The following is an 18,735-nucleotide window of genomic DNA, read 5'->3' as shown; positions in this document are numbered from 1 at the left end:
TTTCATGGAGTTGGATCCGTTAAACGACAGATTTTCTGAAGCAATTCCTCGAACGTCTCAAGTCGCTCGATTAACGAAGAAGAAAGACGTAACTTTTTGTTATTAGTTTTGGACTTTTTGATAATTATGTACTTTTGTTAAAAATATAATCATATGCGAAATGAAATAATATTTTAAGTAATCATGTTTTTTATATATGAAATGTTATTATTTAATATTTATTTCTAATAAAATTACCCGAGCTCGTCCGACCCGTCACTGATGGAGCCCGCTCGGGCAGGCGGGCTCGGACGGGCTACGGGCGGTGAATATGTTGAATCTGTCCTGCCCGATCCGTCAGGCTACTAGTAACGGGCTAGAGATTGTGGTACCCAAGTCCGCCTCTATTTCGCCCGAGCCCGATCTAATCTCACCCCTAATTTGAATAAAATGTATTTGTGTTTCTTTTTATTGCAAATGTATTTATTTTATAGTTCGTACCTCTTTCTCCCTCTTTTTTTTGTTTGTTGAAGTCGTACCTTATGCTCTCATTTATTTATCTTATTTGTTGTCATCATATTTCACTCCCGTCGACAATCACCACCATCGACTATATTTTTCTCTCTCACTTGTAGAAACTCATTTGACCTTATAAATGTTGCAGCTCTTGGTAAACACAAAGTATTTTTCATCAGACTTTTGTGTCAAGTTATTTACTCACGGAGTGGAACACTTCTTGCAATTTTTCATAGTGCCACTCTAATTAATTTGTATGTGTTCCCTTACTACAGTAACCCCAAAACTTGTACCATATGGTGTTGGGTGAAGTCAATTAATAAGAGAGAGATACTTGTCCTTTCTCTCTTCACAAGTGTTGAAGTTAAATTCATTCTCTACTATGAGTTGGTCTTCTATTTGGGCTTGTCTTTTAATTGACCCCTTGATCTCTGGGCCCAATCTCTTAGTTCAAGGACAAGTTACATTTTATATGGTTGGACCCAATCATCTTATCTTATGAGCACTCCTTTTGACCCAGGAGAGTTAAGTGGGGCTCTGCCCTTAAGTCTACTGGGTCGGCCTTCTGACCTTGTTCAGACATTATCCACTCTTTTGGAAACGCTATGCCCTTCGACTCTGGTAAGACAACTATTTCGCCTTCAGCCTTGTCCATGCTTTTAACTGATCTTGATCCACTATCTCACCTCTCATCCTTCGTAGTTTATCTGCATCTTATTTCTGGCTTTGCCGAGCTTTATGGTGTCGGCTTCGTCGACATCCATGTTTCCAGGTGTCTGACTACGATCTCTTTAGATTGTGGTGGTACATAATTTCTCTTTCGAGAGAATTCTGGTCGGGTATTATATGGAATCTTCGGGTTTCGTTTCTAAGAAATCACTAGCCTTCCATGAAGTTATGTATTTCTTTTTCCATCGCCCTCCTCTGGTGTGGTTTGAATTATTTCAGGTTTCTAAGTGGTGATTTTGGTGGAGGTTGTGTTGTGGCGGATGTTGTGGCAAATGCTCATCTTTAGATTTGTATGTTTCCTTTGAGCGATCGTGGGTATGGTCTCAAGTTGGTTTCAAGACCGTTAGTTTCGAGAAGGTTTACGCGGGCTTTAATTTCAACCGTGAAAGTTACAAGTTCAAGGATGTACGCTTAGAGTTATATTTTTCTATTTCTTTACTCTGATGTTGTTAACTTTACATCTCGTTTTGTAAACTTTGTTTTACAAATAATACTATGTTTACAGTCTTAAAAAGAAAAATAACCCAAAAATATTGGTTACCGGTGAACTTATGGCTTGTACAAAAATTTATTTTTTTAGGATTTATCTTTACAAAACCCTTACAATTTGATATACAATGTTGATACATAATGAAGATACAATTTGAACCTAAGCTAAAAATGACCGTTTATGTTTTTTTTTTTAAGAATTCGACTACGATCTGCGTTAGTCGTTACAAAGCATTGACATGAAAATGTAAGAACCACGATCGCTTAATTTAAACCATGAATTAGAGAGGCCTAAAACCCGACAAATTAAATATGTTATTTATAGTCTAAATAACAATAACATGAAATAAATCTTAACGACAAACTGCTTCCATCGAGATTCAATCCCACGACATCATGGATCGAAGAGGGGTGTCCAAACAATGCACCGTGGTGGAAAAAGAATGACCCTTTGTTACTTAGGTTGATGAGATGATGCCACACTAACACTTTGGTGGTCCCACAAAAACATTTCTTGACGTGGATCCCAGAGAAATAAAGGAGTTGATTAAACTAATGAACCTGCAAAGTATGAGATCATCAAGTTCTAATTATTGGCGCTTTGCTTATAAATCATCAAAACAAAGTGACAAGAAAACCTCCAAAAAAAACACAGAAGAGATGGCACTCGTCAGATGCTCCTCACATGTTCTTCTTCTTCATCTTTTCCTGCAACTTTCTCTCTCATCTTTGATTCTAGCTCATAATAATGGAGAAGAAGATCCAACAAAGAAAACCATGGAAGATTTCTCAGGATACCCAATTCATGAAGAATCTCAATTTGGGTCTTCAAATTCTTTATCATCTTCTTTGTCAGTTGAGACTGAAAGTTTGCAGAGACAGGTAAAAATTTGTTCTTTTTGTAAATTTCTTATACTTTTTTTTATTGTTTTAGAAATGTGGGGAGAAATTTATGCAATGGGGTGACTGGAATTTGTTAATTTTGTTATTAAAACTTCAGAAATCTTAGTGTGTTGATTTGATTGGATTCATATTAAGATGGGTATTTACTTATAGACTTGTTTGGGAGAAGTGGTACTGTTTTTAAGTTCAAAATGAACAATTTCAGATCTTAGGTTTGATAAGTTGATTTTTATAATGATGATCTGAATCAGTGAGTCAGTACTTGTTAGTATTTAGGGAATCTACTAATCTAGGTTTGTGAATGTCAGAATGAGACTACTAGTTAATCCCAATTCATAAATTGAAATAGATAATATGTATATATCTAGATTTTTAGTTGCTTGTGTGTCTCTTATCTGGGTAAACATTTCATTTACTTAATGATCTTATATGTATTTGAAGCGACTCTTGTGGTATATGTTGAAAGTGTCTTGACTATAGGTCGATATCTAACCTGAGCGAATCTGTCTTGAATATGAGTCGATATATGACCCGAGTGGAAGTGTCTTGAATATGGGTCGATATCTAACCCGGGTAAGGTGTCTTGAATATGGATCGATATGTAACCCAAGTGAAAGTGTCTTGAATATGGGTCAATATCTAACCCCGAGTAAAAGTGTCATGAATATGGGTCATATCTAAACCTGCATGAAAGTGGCTTGAATATGGGACGATATCTAACCCGAAGAGCGATCAGAGAAACTGTTTAAGGTCAAAAAATTTGCCCGCTTGGTTTATGTTATGTTTGTTTATAAAGGGTGGTTGACAATGTGAGAGGTGTATCATGTTTTATCGGTTTTAGGAGCGAGTTTGTGGAGGTGAAGTGATAGGGTTCAGTGAGTTACGAATACTGAACTCCTTGAGAGTTCTCTGTAATTTTGTACTTCATGTATAGTAAAATCATCGCGCTAGCTGTTAGTCGTGGAATAGGTTTCACCGAACCATGTAAATCCCTCGTGTTCTGTGTGATTGCTTACTTTCATTATTGCTTTTCTACTTCTCCAGATCTTCATTATAACAGTATATTTCTTTGTAGATTGACGAGCTATCCAGTTTATCAGATACACCGGCTCCATCAGTAACTAGGATCCTGTACACTGAGAAGGATGTATCAGCTCGAAGGTACTTAGTTACTTTACGATCTATATTTATCTCTTAGCAATCACTTCATTTTCGTCAAATTTAAGTTATTCGAACAAATTAAACATTGGGTAATGATAGATAAGTAAACGAGAAGATTTGATTCAAACATCTGCTCAAGTTTGTGTTGCAAATGACTGCAAATAGTTTTCGAATTTTTCTCTTCAGCGGGTTCTAACATATTTAAATTTTCATCCATAGGTTTATTAAAAACATAATGGGGTTATCTGGTCTCTCCGTTAGAGAGGATGCTGTTGGTAATATATTTGGTCGATGGTGAGTTTTACAAGCTAATCTTTAATAATCATTTTCTTTTTTTGACTGTTGTTTCTGCCAAAGATACCTTCATATTTGATATTTGTTCGATTATTCATATCAAACTTTACTTATTCTTTAACTTCCACACAGGGTTGGTCATGAACCAGAATTGGGTGCCGTAGCAACAGGTTCTCATATTGATGCTATTCCGTACTCCGGAAAGTATGATGGAGTTGTTGGTGTTTTGGGCGCTATTGAGGCAATCAATGTGTTGCAAAGGTATACGATTAGGCTAAACAATGTTATAGGACAAAAGAACGAAGAAATTTGGGTAAAAAAGTGACCTTTCATGCTATTTTATGTTCTTAACAGGTCAGGGTTCAAGCCTAAAAGATCATTAGAGGTGATATTGTTCACATCAGAGGAGCCGACACGTTTCGGAATTAGCTGTTTGGGAAGGTAGAACAAAGATTTGTTTCTAAGTTGCGAATTTACTTATTCTAGTTCATTTTCATGTCTTTGATTAAATTGTAGAATTTTCATGAACTGTGTTAACTAAGATGTTTCCACCAAATTGTAGTCGTTTATTGGCTGGAAGCGAGACATTAGCGAATGCTTTGAAGAGGACAGTTGATGGTCAAAACATATCGTTCTTCGATGCTGCGAGATCTGCTGGTTATGCAACAGAAGGAGACGATCTCTCAAGCGTGTTCTTGAAGAAAGGAAGCTATTCAGCTTTCCTTGAGTTGCACATAGAGCAGGGACCTATTCTCGAAGAAGAAGGTCGAGCTTCTAATATAAGTTTTTCTATATCTCTGCCTCTCTATGATTATCCCCGTTTAGATTCTCATTGATTTGATTTGCCCTAACAGGTATTTCTATTGGCGTTGTGACTGCTATTGCTGCACCAGCCAGTATCAAGGTCGATTTTGAAGGAAATGGAGGTCATGCCGGAGCCGTATTGATGCCACATAGGTGATTGACTTTTATTTCTTAGATCTATTAGTTGACTAATCCATGACCTTCTTGATTGGATAGACACGCACACGAACATATGATATATAATAAATGATCAGAATCTCTTACGAAAAATGAAAGCGATAGGAATGAAAGTATATCATCGATATTGGTTTCATTGCCGGTGTGCAGAAATGACGCAGGATTGGCAGCTGCAGAATTAGCACTGGCTGTTGAGAAACATGTATTAGAATCTGGTTCCATTGACACCGTTGGTACCGTAGGTATACGTCGTTCATCTAATATTCGTTGTTCCCCTTGGAGTAATCAAAAATCAATCTTGAGACTACCTTTTTGATGTATAAAGTTTTCGACCCGCTACTTGTTTTTTATTAGTTATTGTTGTTTGTGTCAGGCATTTTGGATCTGCATCCAGGAGCAATTAACAGCATTCCAAGCAAAGCACACTTAGAAATCGGTAAGCTTCTTAGCTCCCCACGATGGACTAGTTTCTTGGGGGACAATGTCTGGACGTTACCAATTAACGGATATTACTCAAATTGTCAGACACACGAGACATTGACGAGAAGCGAAGGAACAAAGTAATTGAAAACATTCATCAGTCTGCTATTAAGATAGCTAAGAATCGGAAAGTCAAGCTATCAGAATTTAAAATCGTCAATCAAGATCCACCAGCTCCGTCAGACGAATCAATAGTTAAAGCCATGGAAGTTGCATCACAAGAGCTAAACCTCTCTCACAAGTTGATGATTAGTCGAGCATACCATGATTCGTTATTCATGGCCAGGTAAGAAATCTATTTTACTACTACAAATGGGAAGAATTGATCCCGCTTTTACTGATTATATCAAATTTTGAATTCTTACTGCTAATAACGATTAAACTACGCATCTATTTGCACAGAGTATCTCCAATGGGCATGATTTTCATTCCATGTTACAAAGGTAATTTGCTTCTCGCTTGTTCATGGCATATAAATCTTTATTCATTCATTATGATCCGGCTACTGACCCCGACAATCATGGGTATGCTGAGTTTTTGCAGGTTACAGTCATAAACCTGAAGAATATTCATCGATCGAGGATATAGCAAATGGCGTCAAAGTTCTAGCACTAACTCTCGCGAAACTATCCTCGGCTTAGTTCCCCTCCTTCAGATGCCGTCACTTGTACTTTTAAATCCAAGTTCGCGAGAATTAGGTGATCGAACTTTTTTCAATTATGTAAGTCTGTATGTAAGATGTCGTATATTTGCAGTTTCAATAAATCTTGTTCATAATCCCAAAAGAGAAAGAAGGATCGATCAATCCCGTTACTTCTCATTTCAAAGAACAGATGCTAATCCAGAAGTGAAAACAGTAAAATCTATAGAGTTTATGTCAACATTATAAGAACGGAAAACAGATATAGGATCTATCGAGCTTCCCAATTCTAACTACTACTACTACACTTTGAATGCCTCTCTAGGTTTATATCAGCAACCAGTTCTATATATCTATATCAAACTTCTACTCCTCTCTAATGTCAGCTCAGTGTTCATCCATGAACATCAGTAAACTTCTTTCTTCTTCTTGTCATCAGCAGCAACTTCAGAGGTTGTCGCCGGAGAAACTACAGCAGCAGTAGAAGCTAGAGTTCCCAGCAGACTATCGAAATTTTCAGTCTTACCAAGCACTATCTCAATCTATACACATAACAAAGAACAATTAAGAGAAGAAAATAGAATGAAGATAAACAACAACAATGAAATTCAAAACAAGATTTATAGAGACAAATTCATTCACCTTGGCTTTCTGAATCAGTTTGCCCTTTGATTCATCTTTCGAGTCAACAGTTGATGTCGATATCTCTGTTCCATTAACGAATCCCAGAATCAGAAACGAATTAGATATCGAAACAGAGAATTGAAAATTGTGAATAATATGATGTTGATTGCTTACTTTTTTCAATGGCCAGACCATTTTTCTTCAGAATCTCAGAAATTATCACAACAGTAGCAATTGCTAAATTACAACACACACAGAAAGTAAGTTGAGTTCTAAGAAGTAACATAAAACCCTAATTGGAAGAAATTAAGTTGAAGAAATGTACCCATTCCCAAAGCAGATAGTTCAACCTCATTGTGTTCCTTCATGTATTTCTGTAAACACAACAAAGTAAAAAAAACAGAACCAAAATTTTAACATTCTCTCTCTAAATCAAGAACCAGAACCGAAATTAACCTAATTCTATCTAAATTGACCTAATTCTAACAGAATATAATGATTACTCCAATCATTATTACTAATTCATATCTAGAGAGAGAAACAGAGGATCGTAATGATTGATGAATCAAACATAATAATTACTTCAATCATCAAACTAAAATCTAATCAATCAAGTAATAATTAAATAACAAAAATGAAAATTGATTTACCTTAGCAAGATTAACATAGAAAAAGAGAGGTTTCTTAGTATTAGAAACTTGAATTCGATTCTTCTTCAAAGATCCATTATTTCCTTCTACTAAAACTCCAACTGTCTCCATGACTCTAGAACTCCGATCACTTTCTCTCTCTAAAATTCCGATCAAATCACACTTTCTCTCTCTAAAATTCCGATCACTCTTTCACACAGAAGAAATGAGAATAATGAGTTCGAGAAATTTCCTTCTGTTAGTTTCAGATTTTAGTTTATATAGGCGGGATATTTGTTATTAAACCAATGGGGTGCGTACACGTGTTGGAATTCGAGTAACTGTTATTATGATCGAGTTCTTGACTGTTATGGATTCTGTTAACTGACTTTTAGAAAGATTCGTTTGGGCAAAATAGCGTGGATTTCGACGGTTACTCATTTCTTCGTTATTTAAATTACCACCCTTATTTAACTCCATAATGTCTTGGTACACCCTAAATTCATAGATATTATAAATTGCACCCCCATTTGGACAAATTTTAGATCCATCATTTAGGAGGTTAAATAGACACATCCAAAGTCATAAAGGCGGATCTTCCCCAACACATGTGGAGAGCGGCTTTAGAACTTCCGGCAAGAAGCTATTTGGAGGTTGGGCTTGGCGATTTTGATGGTGTCCATTGAACTACCATTAGGTCAAGAGATTAATATTTTGATGGTTCGAATCCATGGGGAATTTGGGATATATTATGTAGTTTGGAACGAATATCATAGCTACAATTGTGTTTGATGACAAGAAAGTGCATTTCTCATAAGTTTGTCAATTTCCACTAGCTAGCTCTTCAGTTTCAAAAGTGATTTGTTGAGAAAAATAAGAAGAGTACGTATCGTACGAAATGTACTAAAGCCACATTCTTGTCACCATTTTACGTTAATAGAAACCACAATTATATGAAAGTGAAAAAAAATGGAATGAGAGGATGGTAAGTAATGTTTTTTTCTTGTTTTTACAGTTCTTTATCGAAAGTTAGCCAATATTCAAATTTGTTCATATTTATACATCCTCTATACAACAAACTTAGACTTTAGTCGTCGGAAAGAGACTAATAATGATTGCATTATATTCAGAGAAACGTCATGGTAGTGTTGAAGTGTTACAATCAAGCATCAAAGTTCATATCTTTATCGTACTAAATAAAGAAATTTGAGATGTTGATTAAGAGCCTACAGTAGAATCTCTTAACTATTTTCTATATAATTTCAATCGTGTCACATTTAATGATATATAATATAATAATCCAATATACTAAGTGTTATACGAAAGCATCTTACCTTCCTAGGGAGTGTACAATCAACCACTTAAGATTAAATATATTAGGCAACCTTAAATAATTAAGACAAACACGTACCAGACTCATTACATTAATAAAAAAGATATACAAGATTTTGAAAAATCCTCGATATAAAAATCTTTCCACTGTACCAAAAGATAATCAGGATTCAGACTGCTTGTTTAATTACTCAACTAAATGATCAAGTTTTTGGATTAAAAATAATAATTTAACCTATTACCGCAACAAAATACATTCTACTTCCTTTTTATAACTCAACAATCGATCTAAATCTACTTAGAAACATGAAGATGGGTCAAACTATTTCAAGAGAGTCACATCAAGGTCGGATTTTGTTTAGAGAATTTTCAGTTTCATAATATTTTCAAAATAAGACTTTGCTTAAAATATATTGAATCGGAATCAGTTTGAAAACTTATATAGAAGACTTGGTTTTGCCCAAAATTTCTCTTAGACATTTGGGTCGTTGGGCGTAATCAGGCATTGTCTAATTTTAGTCCATTTACTTCAGACAAACTATCATCGTTGAAATACGTTTGTCTCGAGAGTGTCACAATAAAATTAGATTCGATACCTATAAATAATATAGATGAAACATTTCATAAATCTTTTTTGAATAAAAAAGACATGATGTTGGTAGCACCATGATAATTAAAAAAAAAAAAAAAAAAAAAAAAAAAAAAAAAAACAATGAAGCTCCTCTCATTAACTGAGACCACTTTGACGGGTCTCCACCACTGACCACGAGTTCGTCGTGCTTCCCTTTCCTCCTTCGTGATTCTCATCACTCAAGCCTTCACAAATACCTACTTGCTTTAAAGAGAAAAGGGAAAGTCTAAATGTCCAATGGCTCCACCAAACTTCACTGAAATAAGAAAGAAAAATTAACAACCACGGGAAAAAAGTGAAAAATAGAAGAAAACAATGTCAAAATGAGAAAAGAATGTAAGAAGGACAAAGTGGAACATTTTTTTATAAAATAACATCGATCCATGTTATTATATAAATAAATGCATTTCGTGATGAACAGACCTAGCTCCGGCGTAGGTTTCCCTTCGCCGGAGTTTAGAGAGAGAGGAGAGAGAATTTTTTAAATTATTTTTTTTTTTTGAGAGAGAGAGAAAAAAAAATTGAAGGTCGCCGGCCGGAAATTTAGTCGGCCGGCGACCCTGCCGGTGAAGACGATGATGTGGCTGGTTTTAACGAGGTGGCAGAGAGAGAAACCATGCTAGAGGAGAGAGAAAAAAAATGGAAGAGAGAGTAACGGTGTGATAACGGAAGGGGACCATATGAGTATTTCTCATAAAGTAGAGGGCCAGGCGGGAAGCTGGTCACAAAGTTGGGGGCCATTAGGGAAACAACCCTTCATATTATCAATGGGAACATTCGAACTCAGAAACTTCATTAGAGAGATGTATATGTGACCACTAAGTCGAAGTGAATTTCACAAACATCTTCATCTTCTTGAGGGCAATCGTGTACAAAACAAAAAAAGATGGAGAGACTTAAAACACAAATAGAATTTAATTTTAAATATTACCGTAATTCTTTGCCATCAAATCTTTTGTCTCTGCAACCATTAAATCTTTTGATTCTACAACCATTTTGAGTGTCCCAAAAGCATCTCCATATTTATGCCCAATAATATTTCTATATCTAATTCCATCTTTCTTTCAAAGTATTTTTAAATATGGAAGTGGATTGATTGTACGAAAAGTATTTCGTTGGTTGCCACACACCTTCTCACCCAAATAACAATAATAAGGATCAATAGCTAGCATTAGGTAATAAAAAGAATTGTTCCTTTATTTGTCTGTAACCCTTTTTAAGCACGAAAATGAATATGCATAAATGGTTGTATTACTTTTTTTTCCCCCCACTTTTTATATAATGGAATTGTGAGAAAAACAAGTAATTTTGGATGTATTAGAGATGAATGTGGTTGGATTTAATTTCAATATATTATTATGGTGTTAGGGCTTTATCACAAGGGGTAGGAGGAATAAATCAAGCTGTGTCTATTCCTCCTAACTTTTGTATAATAATTATTGACACATTGAAACTTATCTTGATCTCTAATACATCCAATGATCTAATATTAAGTAGTTCAACTAGTTTAGCGATGTTTGCTGAATCAATTAAGTGTTCAGAATTATCGTTCATATCTCGATAGTTTCAATTAAGTTTATTTAAATTCATTGTTTGTATTGTTCAGATTTTACAAAATAGTCGAAAATCACACAAACTACTTTAAATTACTCGAATTATGAGATCAGGTGAAGAAATTAGCAAGTACAGTATGAAATATAAGTTAGATTCAATCGCTAGTTCTGACCTATTTTCTCAATTGAATAAAATTCACTTTCAAATTTATATCCCACCAAACACGTGATAATAAAAGAAAATTAATGCGAAGTTCCAAAATCTTTGCCAACCACTTAATAGAAAATGGCACAATTTGTCCCCTAATCTATTATAAACAAATTTCTTTTAATTATACTTTAATCCTCAATTAGTGGAGCTTTCCTTTTTACGATCATTAGCTTCATTGTGGGGCTTGGTAGTTGAGAGCACCTCATTAGCTTAATTAACGCTAGTACTTAAATGACTAAGTGTCTTACCTAATATATTATCCAAAGATAGTTGTATAATTAATACTAATTCAATATTTTTTGGATTGTGATTATGATATATAGGCGTGTACTTGAAGTAATCAATTAGATGTTAACAATTCTTAGACAATTTAATAAACCATGTTTGAACTTAACATATTTTAAGTGCATTTTAAACTGAAAACGTTAAAAAAATTATCACGATTATTCTAAATGTTAAAGGATGTCAAAAAATAAATACTTCCACTTATGTGCATAATTACTGTTCGTCATTATCTTTATAAAGTTAATATGTGGTCATGACTCGAACTCAAAACTTATATTCTTATAAGGTAAAAATCACCTTGTAACTACACTATCCAAGAATTGTTAGCATTCATTCATCATTCTTGAGATTTTAGTTATGATGAATGCGTATCTACCTTAGGTAATAAATTTTATGCCAACAGTCAATGAACTGAGCTCCAACTTAACCATTTTCAGAAATTGTCGCAATCGTTTGTCAGAATTGATCTAATTGTATCTCTTAAGGCAAAAGGGTCGAATGACGTGAATAATAAAAACTAAAAGAATTTGATATAAAGTAATTTACAGAACTTCTTTAATAAATATTAATTTTGGGAAGGAGGGCAATGGGGCATTACATAATTCTTTTGAAATTGAGAAAAGAAAGGTAAAAGGGATGGGGGTTTTGGAAAAATTGGTACAAAAAAGATATACGACCAGATTCGAACACATGACCTGGCGGGAAAGCGACCCCGCTTAGGGTTTTTGAATTACACCGTTAAAATTAACGTCGTTAAAACAGAGCATCTATATATCTCATCAAATTTCACAACAATAAAACCAGTTACCAGAAAGTCATTAAAGTTTCAGTTTCCTAGACGCCGGAGAAGACGGAAACACCCAGAAACCTTTGATCGGAACGGTGGTTTCACGGCCATTTCCTTCCCGGAGATTCTCCAAGCTCTTCTCCGTTTGGATTTGTGTAAGAACTCTATAACTGCATTTATCTCAGTTTCGATCTATTTGTTCTCCTTGATCTCGTTCATTTCTTAGGTTCATCAAACTCGATTCAAACCCTAAAAAATTAGTAAATCTGTTGTTTATGATGTTTTTTTGAAGTTATTGGCCATGGATCTGTGAATGGATTTGGGTTTTGGTTGAGAATGAGTTGATTTTGTGGGTTTTTGTGAATCGAGTAGAGTAAAGAGGTGTTTTTTTAGTTGGCTAGTTTCGTTTCAGTAGTGTTCTTGATTCTTTGATGTTGATTACTTGCATGTCTTCCTTTTTGATGGTTTTTGCCCATCGGTTTCTTCTATTTGCTGAAAAATTAGGTTTTCATGGTGTTTATATCTCACTGGAATTGCTTCGTTTGCATCAAATGTGTGAAAAAGGTCGCCTTTTTCTTACTGCATTAAACTATGATTCTATCCAAAATCAACCTTTAGGTTTATCTTAACAATAGGTGTCATGTTTTCAATTTCTCTCCTATGGCTCATGAAACCTAAGGTGGTAGAGTGTTTTTCCGTCGAATACTAACTATTTTAGTATACTGAATCGCTTGGGAGTTTGACCAAATTGAGGCTTTCTGTAGCTGTGAAGTATGGAAGTTTACCCCGATTGTAGAGGATAAGGGCTAAAATAACCGTGACTAATAAGCTTATGTAGTTTGTGAGTGTTGGTTTGGTCTTAAATAACGTATATTTGTGATAATTAAAATATTTTTGCGAGTACTCTTTGTGAACATTATGGCTAGTGAACAAGTTATACTGTTTAAAATTGATACTATGATTGAAATATATACCAACATAAGAAGATTCAAACTGACTTCTTTTGCGGTGCTATATCCAGATTTCAAATATTTAGATGGACAAGGACCCATATTGTGTCATTGATTATTCAAATGGAGACAGCGGGGAGTCAGTTAGTGGAAATCTGGATGTCAGGGAGATAGATGCCCATATTACAGAAGGGCTGGATTCCCTCACAATTGAAGAGAACGGCGAGGTAAATGACTATGAAGTAAAAGAGTGTACAACGGAAAACTTAGTTAAGATTCCTGATCTCGATCAAGTTGAAAACTGTCGTGGCGAGGAGCAAGATGTCAATAATAAAACCATCAACTTAGATACTGAATTTTGTGGGGAGAAAACCACTGAACTTGATGATCAAAAGCTCACTGATATTAAGAAAGTACTCTCTACAGCAAAACCAGGTTCAAGATCTACCACTACAGGAGTTTTGAGATCAAAACATACAGTCCCACAGCCATTCGCTTTAGCTACTGAAAAGCGTGCTTCTTCTGGAACCCGTCCTGGTGCAGTAGAAGTTAGTACTGCTTTTGGCTTGAAAAAGGCTTCTATCACCTCCGATAATCAAAACTCCAATCCTGTTAAGAAATCTCAGGTATTATTTTTTGCTCAGATTGTCACAGACATGAATCACTTACTCTGTGTTTGGTGGGCTCTGTAAGTTGTTTTACCGAGACTGATCTAGGGTTCTTCTTTTGATGATTATTGTCTAAATGGTCAGCAGGCAAAACTACCTCTTGGATCAAGAAAGCCACTTCAGCCTGATAACAATAAGCACCCTGATGAAGATGATGCTTGCTCAGTTGCCTCCTCTGTGCAGACAATAAAGTCGAGGACCATTACTGCATCAGCTCCTGTGTTTAGATGCACTAATCGTGCAGAGAAACGTAAGGAGGTGAGTTGGCTACATTTGAATTTGAAGTTCTGTCGACGTTCAATAAGTGACATATGTTAACATTTTTTTTGTCTCACTTTTATAGTATTATTCTAAATTGGAAGAGAAACACCAAGCTTTGGAAGCAGAGAAGACTCAGTGTGAAGCTAGGACTAAGGTAACTTACACACTTTTTCTGGAATGCACGAGAGTTTTATTCTTTACTTCTTCCATATCATTATTTGTTTTTCTTCCTTGAAGCCAATGTCTCGATGAATGTCTGTAGGAGATATATTATTTACATGGCAACACAATGCAAATGCCATAGCCATTATCTAATACGAGTCTACGACATTAATTACACTGTGATTTGACATAGGCCCATGTTAAATTGGATGTATATAACTATTGTCTTCTACCATGTGTGTTATATATTTCCTTCAATGCATGTCACGGGATCTGGATATAGAGAATGAAGTTCTCTGCTCAAACAATTCTATAACTTTGAACTTCGTGTTTTTATGTTCTGGTCCATACCTCTTGGTTGCGTTGAGGACATTTGTTTTCTTATGACACTACCTTTTCTCCAGAGAAAGAGTTTTTTTTGTTTGCTATATATTGCTGCCTTTGCTTTCCATGGGTTAAAAAAACAGATGTTGTCATTTACATTGCATTTTCTATTCTTGTTTCATTCTCACATTCTATTTCACAGGAAGAACGAGAAGCTGCTTTAAAGCAGCTCAGAAGGAGTTTGATGTTCAAAGCAAATCCCATGCCCAGCTTTTATCGTGAAGGACCACCTCCTAAAGTTGAACTGAAAAAGGTATTCATTGTGTTTCAATTCAATTTTGAACTTGAACTATGACAAATTTTTTTTTTCAGTTAGCAGAAAAAGTGTCAAATAGATTAAAAACATGTTCTTGACATTTTCATTTTTCCGAAATTGAAAAAGTAACCTTCTTCAAGATTCTCTAGATCACCACTACGCTTTTGAAATATAGTTTTAACTTTCAAGTCACCATTCACATTTCCGGTTAAATACTAATGTCATACTTCCCTACTTGTATCCAATTTTTGGGAGGCCATCCTTCTATTCCGTTGTTTTTTTAAGATGTAACTGGAAGTTGCAGGAAATTTATGTTCTTTGTTTATTTGGATAGCAGCTGCCACCAACTCGTGCAAAATCACCAAAGCTGGGTCGAAGGAAGAGTTACAGTGATGCACCGGTCAACTCATCCCATGTAGATAAAGAAAAAGTAGTTACTGGTCGAATGACTCGACATAGTTTTGGCACTATTAAAGTAGATTCCACGAATAGTCCTAACCGGGACACAAATGTGAACCCTAGATTCAAAGGTGAGAGAAAACCAACCAAAGGGACCCCTAAATCAGATCTTCCTGAGATTGCTGAGCAGAAGAATGTGGATGTCACAGTTCAATCTTGAGTTTGTCAGTAAGTTATCTAACTTTGAAAGAAAAGAAAAAAGAGAATTTGTTTTTTTTTTTTTCTTTTTTCCTCATTGGGTTTGTTGCCTTTGTTGTTGCTATTGTTCTTGAGAATTGTCTTGTTTTCTTACATTTTCGAATACTTATTGTTGTTTTGTGAGGGAACCTAAGTGTAACATTTTATATAAGTTATATTCATACTAAATTAGGGGTTTGTCCAATTCATATACTGTATCTTTATCTAGTTGGTTCTATGATAGTCCCATAATGCTTTGGTAGCATTTGGAGTTCGAGGCCCTCAGCTATAAGTGTGTGTTCTCAAGCTTTGTATGTGTCGAGACTTTTTGGGTAGAGCTCGTGAAGCTCCTGCCACGAACAAAACTTCGTTGGACTAGGGCTTGAGTGTCAAAAGACAAGGACGATATCGATAACTGTTAAGGTTTTGGGTGTTACATTAGTTTGTCTACAAAGAGAGGATTTTATAGATTTATTTTTCAAATTCTAACTTAGATTTAGTAGAGTGATGGTTTATATTAATACCAAGTTTTTATGATAAATTGTTAGGAATGCTTAGATGCTTTTAAGTGGAATACATTAACACTTCTAGGTCTTTGACTAAAGAAGTTGATTCTCTCAACTTTATTAAAGAAGACTCTCTTTTCTTTTTACTCATCTTTTATTTTAGGTTACTTTATGCTACAAATATGGAAACATATATGATTTTCATAAACCATAACTTCTTTTTAGGGTTATGCTTCTTGATGAAGTCTATAAAATTACCCCTCTTAATGTTCTATTTGAAATAATATGCAACAGAGATATTTTTGGGGAAAAATGAATTGGGTTATGAAAGTGGTCGAGTTTGCAAATAAAAGTTAGTGTCTTTCTCAAATATAGGAAACCCGTTTTTTGTTTTGTTGAACCTTTTTCCAAAAGCCAAAAGTTACTTTTCACGGACACATACTCGAGCATTGTAGCTATAAATCCAACTCTTAAGAATATATGTACGATATATTAAAAAGAAATACAGGTTTTTGTAGAAGAGTGAGTGGAAATCAACTTGGTAACTAATCCAATCAACTGTTTTTTTTTGGAAATCAAACTTCATTTAAATGCCAATAGGCTAATGAGAATTACATCGTGAAGTTGAACAACAAAGACACAACCAAAATCGGACGAACAAGATAAGTTATCCAATCAACTGTTGTTGATAAAAAGAGAAGTTTTATCTTATATGACCCGTCATAATAAACTAAACAATATATAAAAGTATTGTGCTTATTATGAATCACATTATAAGATTGTTATTGATAATTTCAAACCTTTCCTGCTAATCATGGTCTAGTATGCTGATACAAACGTGTGTGTATTAATGAAGAACAAGACGTGTAATGTCGCTAAATGAACCAAAAATAACTTGTACATAACAAAATCAAAGATAAAAGGAATTAAAGTTACTAGTTTGCCATCTTCACTTACAAGCCTTCTTGTATTGGTTTACTACAAGCTTTAACAAGACAACCTGTTTTTTTCCTTGTCACTTAAGCTTGGAATCACACTAATTGAGTAATTGTTTTGGTTTATATTATTTATATATTTATATATATGCTCTTTCACTGATTAAGGTTCTCTCTCCACCACCCCCATTTCCCCTTTCTCAAAGTTAGAAGCAAAAGAGGAGTATTATTCTTTTCTTTCAAAATAGTCTCATCAGAGTCAAGATTCTTAAACAATATACACACTCAAACCCTAATCACACATACTCAATGTATTTTTGAGAATATTGAGCTTTCTACTCAAAACAAACTATTAAAACTATAACAAATTTGAGAATAATGAGTTAGTGTTGATTTATGGATAAATCTAAATCTAAACAACTGTCTATGAGCCCCAACTCATTAATGTCAAAGCTATTGTATTTGAATGCTATACTTAATGTCAATGACCAAAAGTCTTAAAGCCTTTAATTCCATTTGACCAAACTATTTATATTTATATTTCTCTAATTTTTTTATTTAATTTAAAGTTTTCCTTAGTTTCATCTCAAATCAAGAACAATTTCACATTAGTTGTGGGGGGTTTTGAATAACAAAGTGAAGTCATATACATGTAAATATGACCCACAAAAGAATCTCTTCCTCTTCATCTTTTCTTCACGTATATATAAAGAGGCCCCATATGACATTATAACATGCATGGAATGAACAAATTACAAACTCAACTCTCTCTCTCTCTCTCTCTCTCTCTCTCTCTCTCTCTCTCTCTCTCTCTCTCTCTCTCTCTCTCTCTCTACATCTCTCTCATGAAGAGTTGAGGGGAATGTTGTCTGGCTCGAGACCATTCAAATGAAAATGAAACCAAAAAACTCATTAAATGAATGATTTCGGACCAGGCTTCATTCCCCCCAACTTGGGTAATCATCCAACAATTCAAAATTTGAATATTACTTATATGAAGCTTCAAGATTTGATCTCATTATTGAAGGGATCTCTATAGACCGAATCGCCACGAAATGTAAGTTTTAGCCATCAATTTCGAAGGTTTATGAAGAATTCAAGAAAAACCCATAATGAAAATCTTGTTTTAGTTCATTAAATTTCTAATATTGTATCTTAATTTGTTTGTGATTTGCAGGAATCATCCATTAATGGCTATCTTTGAGCAAGAAAAGCAAGCTTGTTTGAGTATGAACAAATTTGTTAATATTCAAATAGTGATCATGTCATTTTCCTTGTTTTTACCAACTCTATTGACAAAAAAAGTAGTGGGTAAGTGTGAACATAAGACTCTAAATTATAGATAAAGGTGAAGTTTAGTTAGTCTTCATCTTTAGGTGTTTGATTGTCTTATATGATTGTTGGGACTTGAATAAGTGCTTTAGATGATAATGTAGCCTATCCAAATGAGGCCTAATAGTAACAAGTCAGTTCCTTAATTACTCGTCAAGAGTTACCAAAAAGCAAAAATGTTAAGGAACAAGAAAAACTAGATAGACTTTGAAGAAAAATTTTATGTGACTTGTTGCGATTCGTGCATTCGATAATTCTGATGTACTGAATCACAAATCAAGCCAAACAAAATAGAATCCTTACCCAAAACTTGATAAATTTCTTTTTGTTCTCTATCATTATTCAACCAAGAATATGATTTTCTAGCTAATATTTTGCATGGTTGGTCAACGTTGTTACACATACCCAAACCGGGTTGAGA

General features: G+C 34.6%; 3 protein-coding genes and 1 long non-coding RNA gene across 7 annotated transcripts; 3 read left to right on the top strand and 1 right to left on the bottom strand.

Annotated features, from left to right (window-relative positions):
- Positions 1–2,171: 2,171 nt before the first annotated feature.
- Positions 2,172–6,317, top strand: UAH (ureidoglycolate amidohydrolase). Its single transcript, XM_086662138.1, has 12 exons — positions 2,172–2,595; positions 3,692–3,777; positions 3,997–4,071; positions 4,204–4,332; positions 4,426–4,512; positions 4,634–4,836; positions 4,926–5,028; positions 5,203–5,294; positions 5,426–5,488; positions 5,578–5,818; positions 5,935–5,975; positions 6,076–6,317. Exons 1-12 carry the CDS (start codon positions 2,269–2,271, stop codon positions 6,171–6,173), a joined length of 1,545 nt encoding a protein of 514 aa, XP_086518264.1. The 5' UTR covers positions 2,172–2,268; the 3' UTR covers positions 6,174–6,317.
- Positions 6,318–6,319: 2 nt separating this feature from the next.
- Positions 6,320–7,682, bottom strand: LOC147555230 (uncharacterized protein At2g34160-like). Its single transcript, XM_086662143.1, has 5 exons — positions 7,447–7,682; positions 7,122–7,170; positions 6,971–7,033; positions 6,815–6,879; positions 6,320–6,714 (listed from the first exon to the last, which is right to left on the bottom strand). The coding sequence occupies exons 1-5, from the start codon at positions 7,555–7,557 to the stop codon at positions 6,580–6,582; spliced, it is 423 nt and encodes a 140-aa protein (XP_086518269.1). The 5' UTR covers positions 7,558–7,682; the 3' UTR covers positions 6,320–6,579.
- A 4,343-nt stretch (positions 7,683–12,025) lies between these two features.
- On the top strand, positions 12,026–15,746 carry LOC147555229 (TPX2 (targeting protein for Xklp2) protein family). Of its 4 annotated transcripts, none has more exons than XM_086662140.1 (6): positions 12,026–12,379; positions 13,246–13,800; positions 13,927–14,100; positions 14,186–14,257; positions 14,792–14,902; positions 15,243–15,746. In XM_086662140.1, exons 2-6 carry the CDS (start codon positions 13,261–13,263, stop codon positions 15,522–15,524), a joined length of 1,179 nt encoding a protein of 392 aa, XP_086518266.1. In that variant the 5' UTR covers positions 12,026–12,379; positions 13,246–13,260; the 3' UTR covers positions 15,525–15,746. The 4 variants fall into 4 exon arrangements, with proteins under 4 accessions (XP_086518266.1, XP_086518268.1, XP_086518267.1 ...); XM_086662142.1 differs by having other exon boundaries at positions 12,207–12,379; positions 13,930–14,100; XM_086662141.1 differs by having other exon boundaries at positions 12,226–12,379; positions 13,930–14,100; positions 15,240–15,746.
- Positions 15,747–17,918: 2,172 nt separating this feature from the next.
- On the top strand, positions 17,919–18,351 carry LOC147555228 (uncharacterized). The gene is made up of 2 exons (XR_015235273.1): positions 17,919–18,039; positions 18,160–18,351. It is a non-coding gene; the product is annotated as an uncharacterized LOC147555228 (long non-coding RNA).
- The last annotated feature ends 384 nt before the right edge of the window (positions 18,352–18,735 follow it).

Source organism: Eschscholzia californica, unplaced genomic scaffold, assembly GCF_041429995.1.
Source record: "Eschscholzia californica isolate CP2 unplaced genomic scaffold, dmEscCali1.0.p SCAF_2, whole genome shotgun sequence".
NCBI classification, from domain to species: domain Eukaryota; kingdom Viridiplantae; phylum Streptophyta; class Magnoliopsida; order Ranunculales; family Papaveraceae; genus Eschscholzia; species Eschscholzia californica.
Note: the sequence above shows the minus strand (reverse complement) of the source record. Positions and strands in the feature narration are given on the sequence as shown.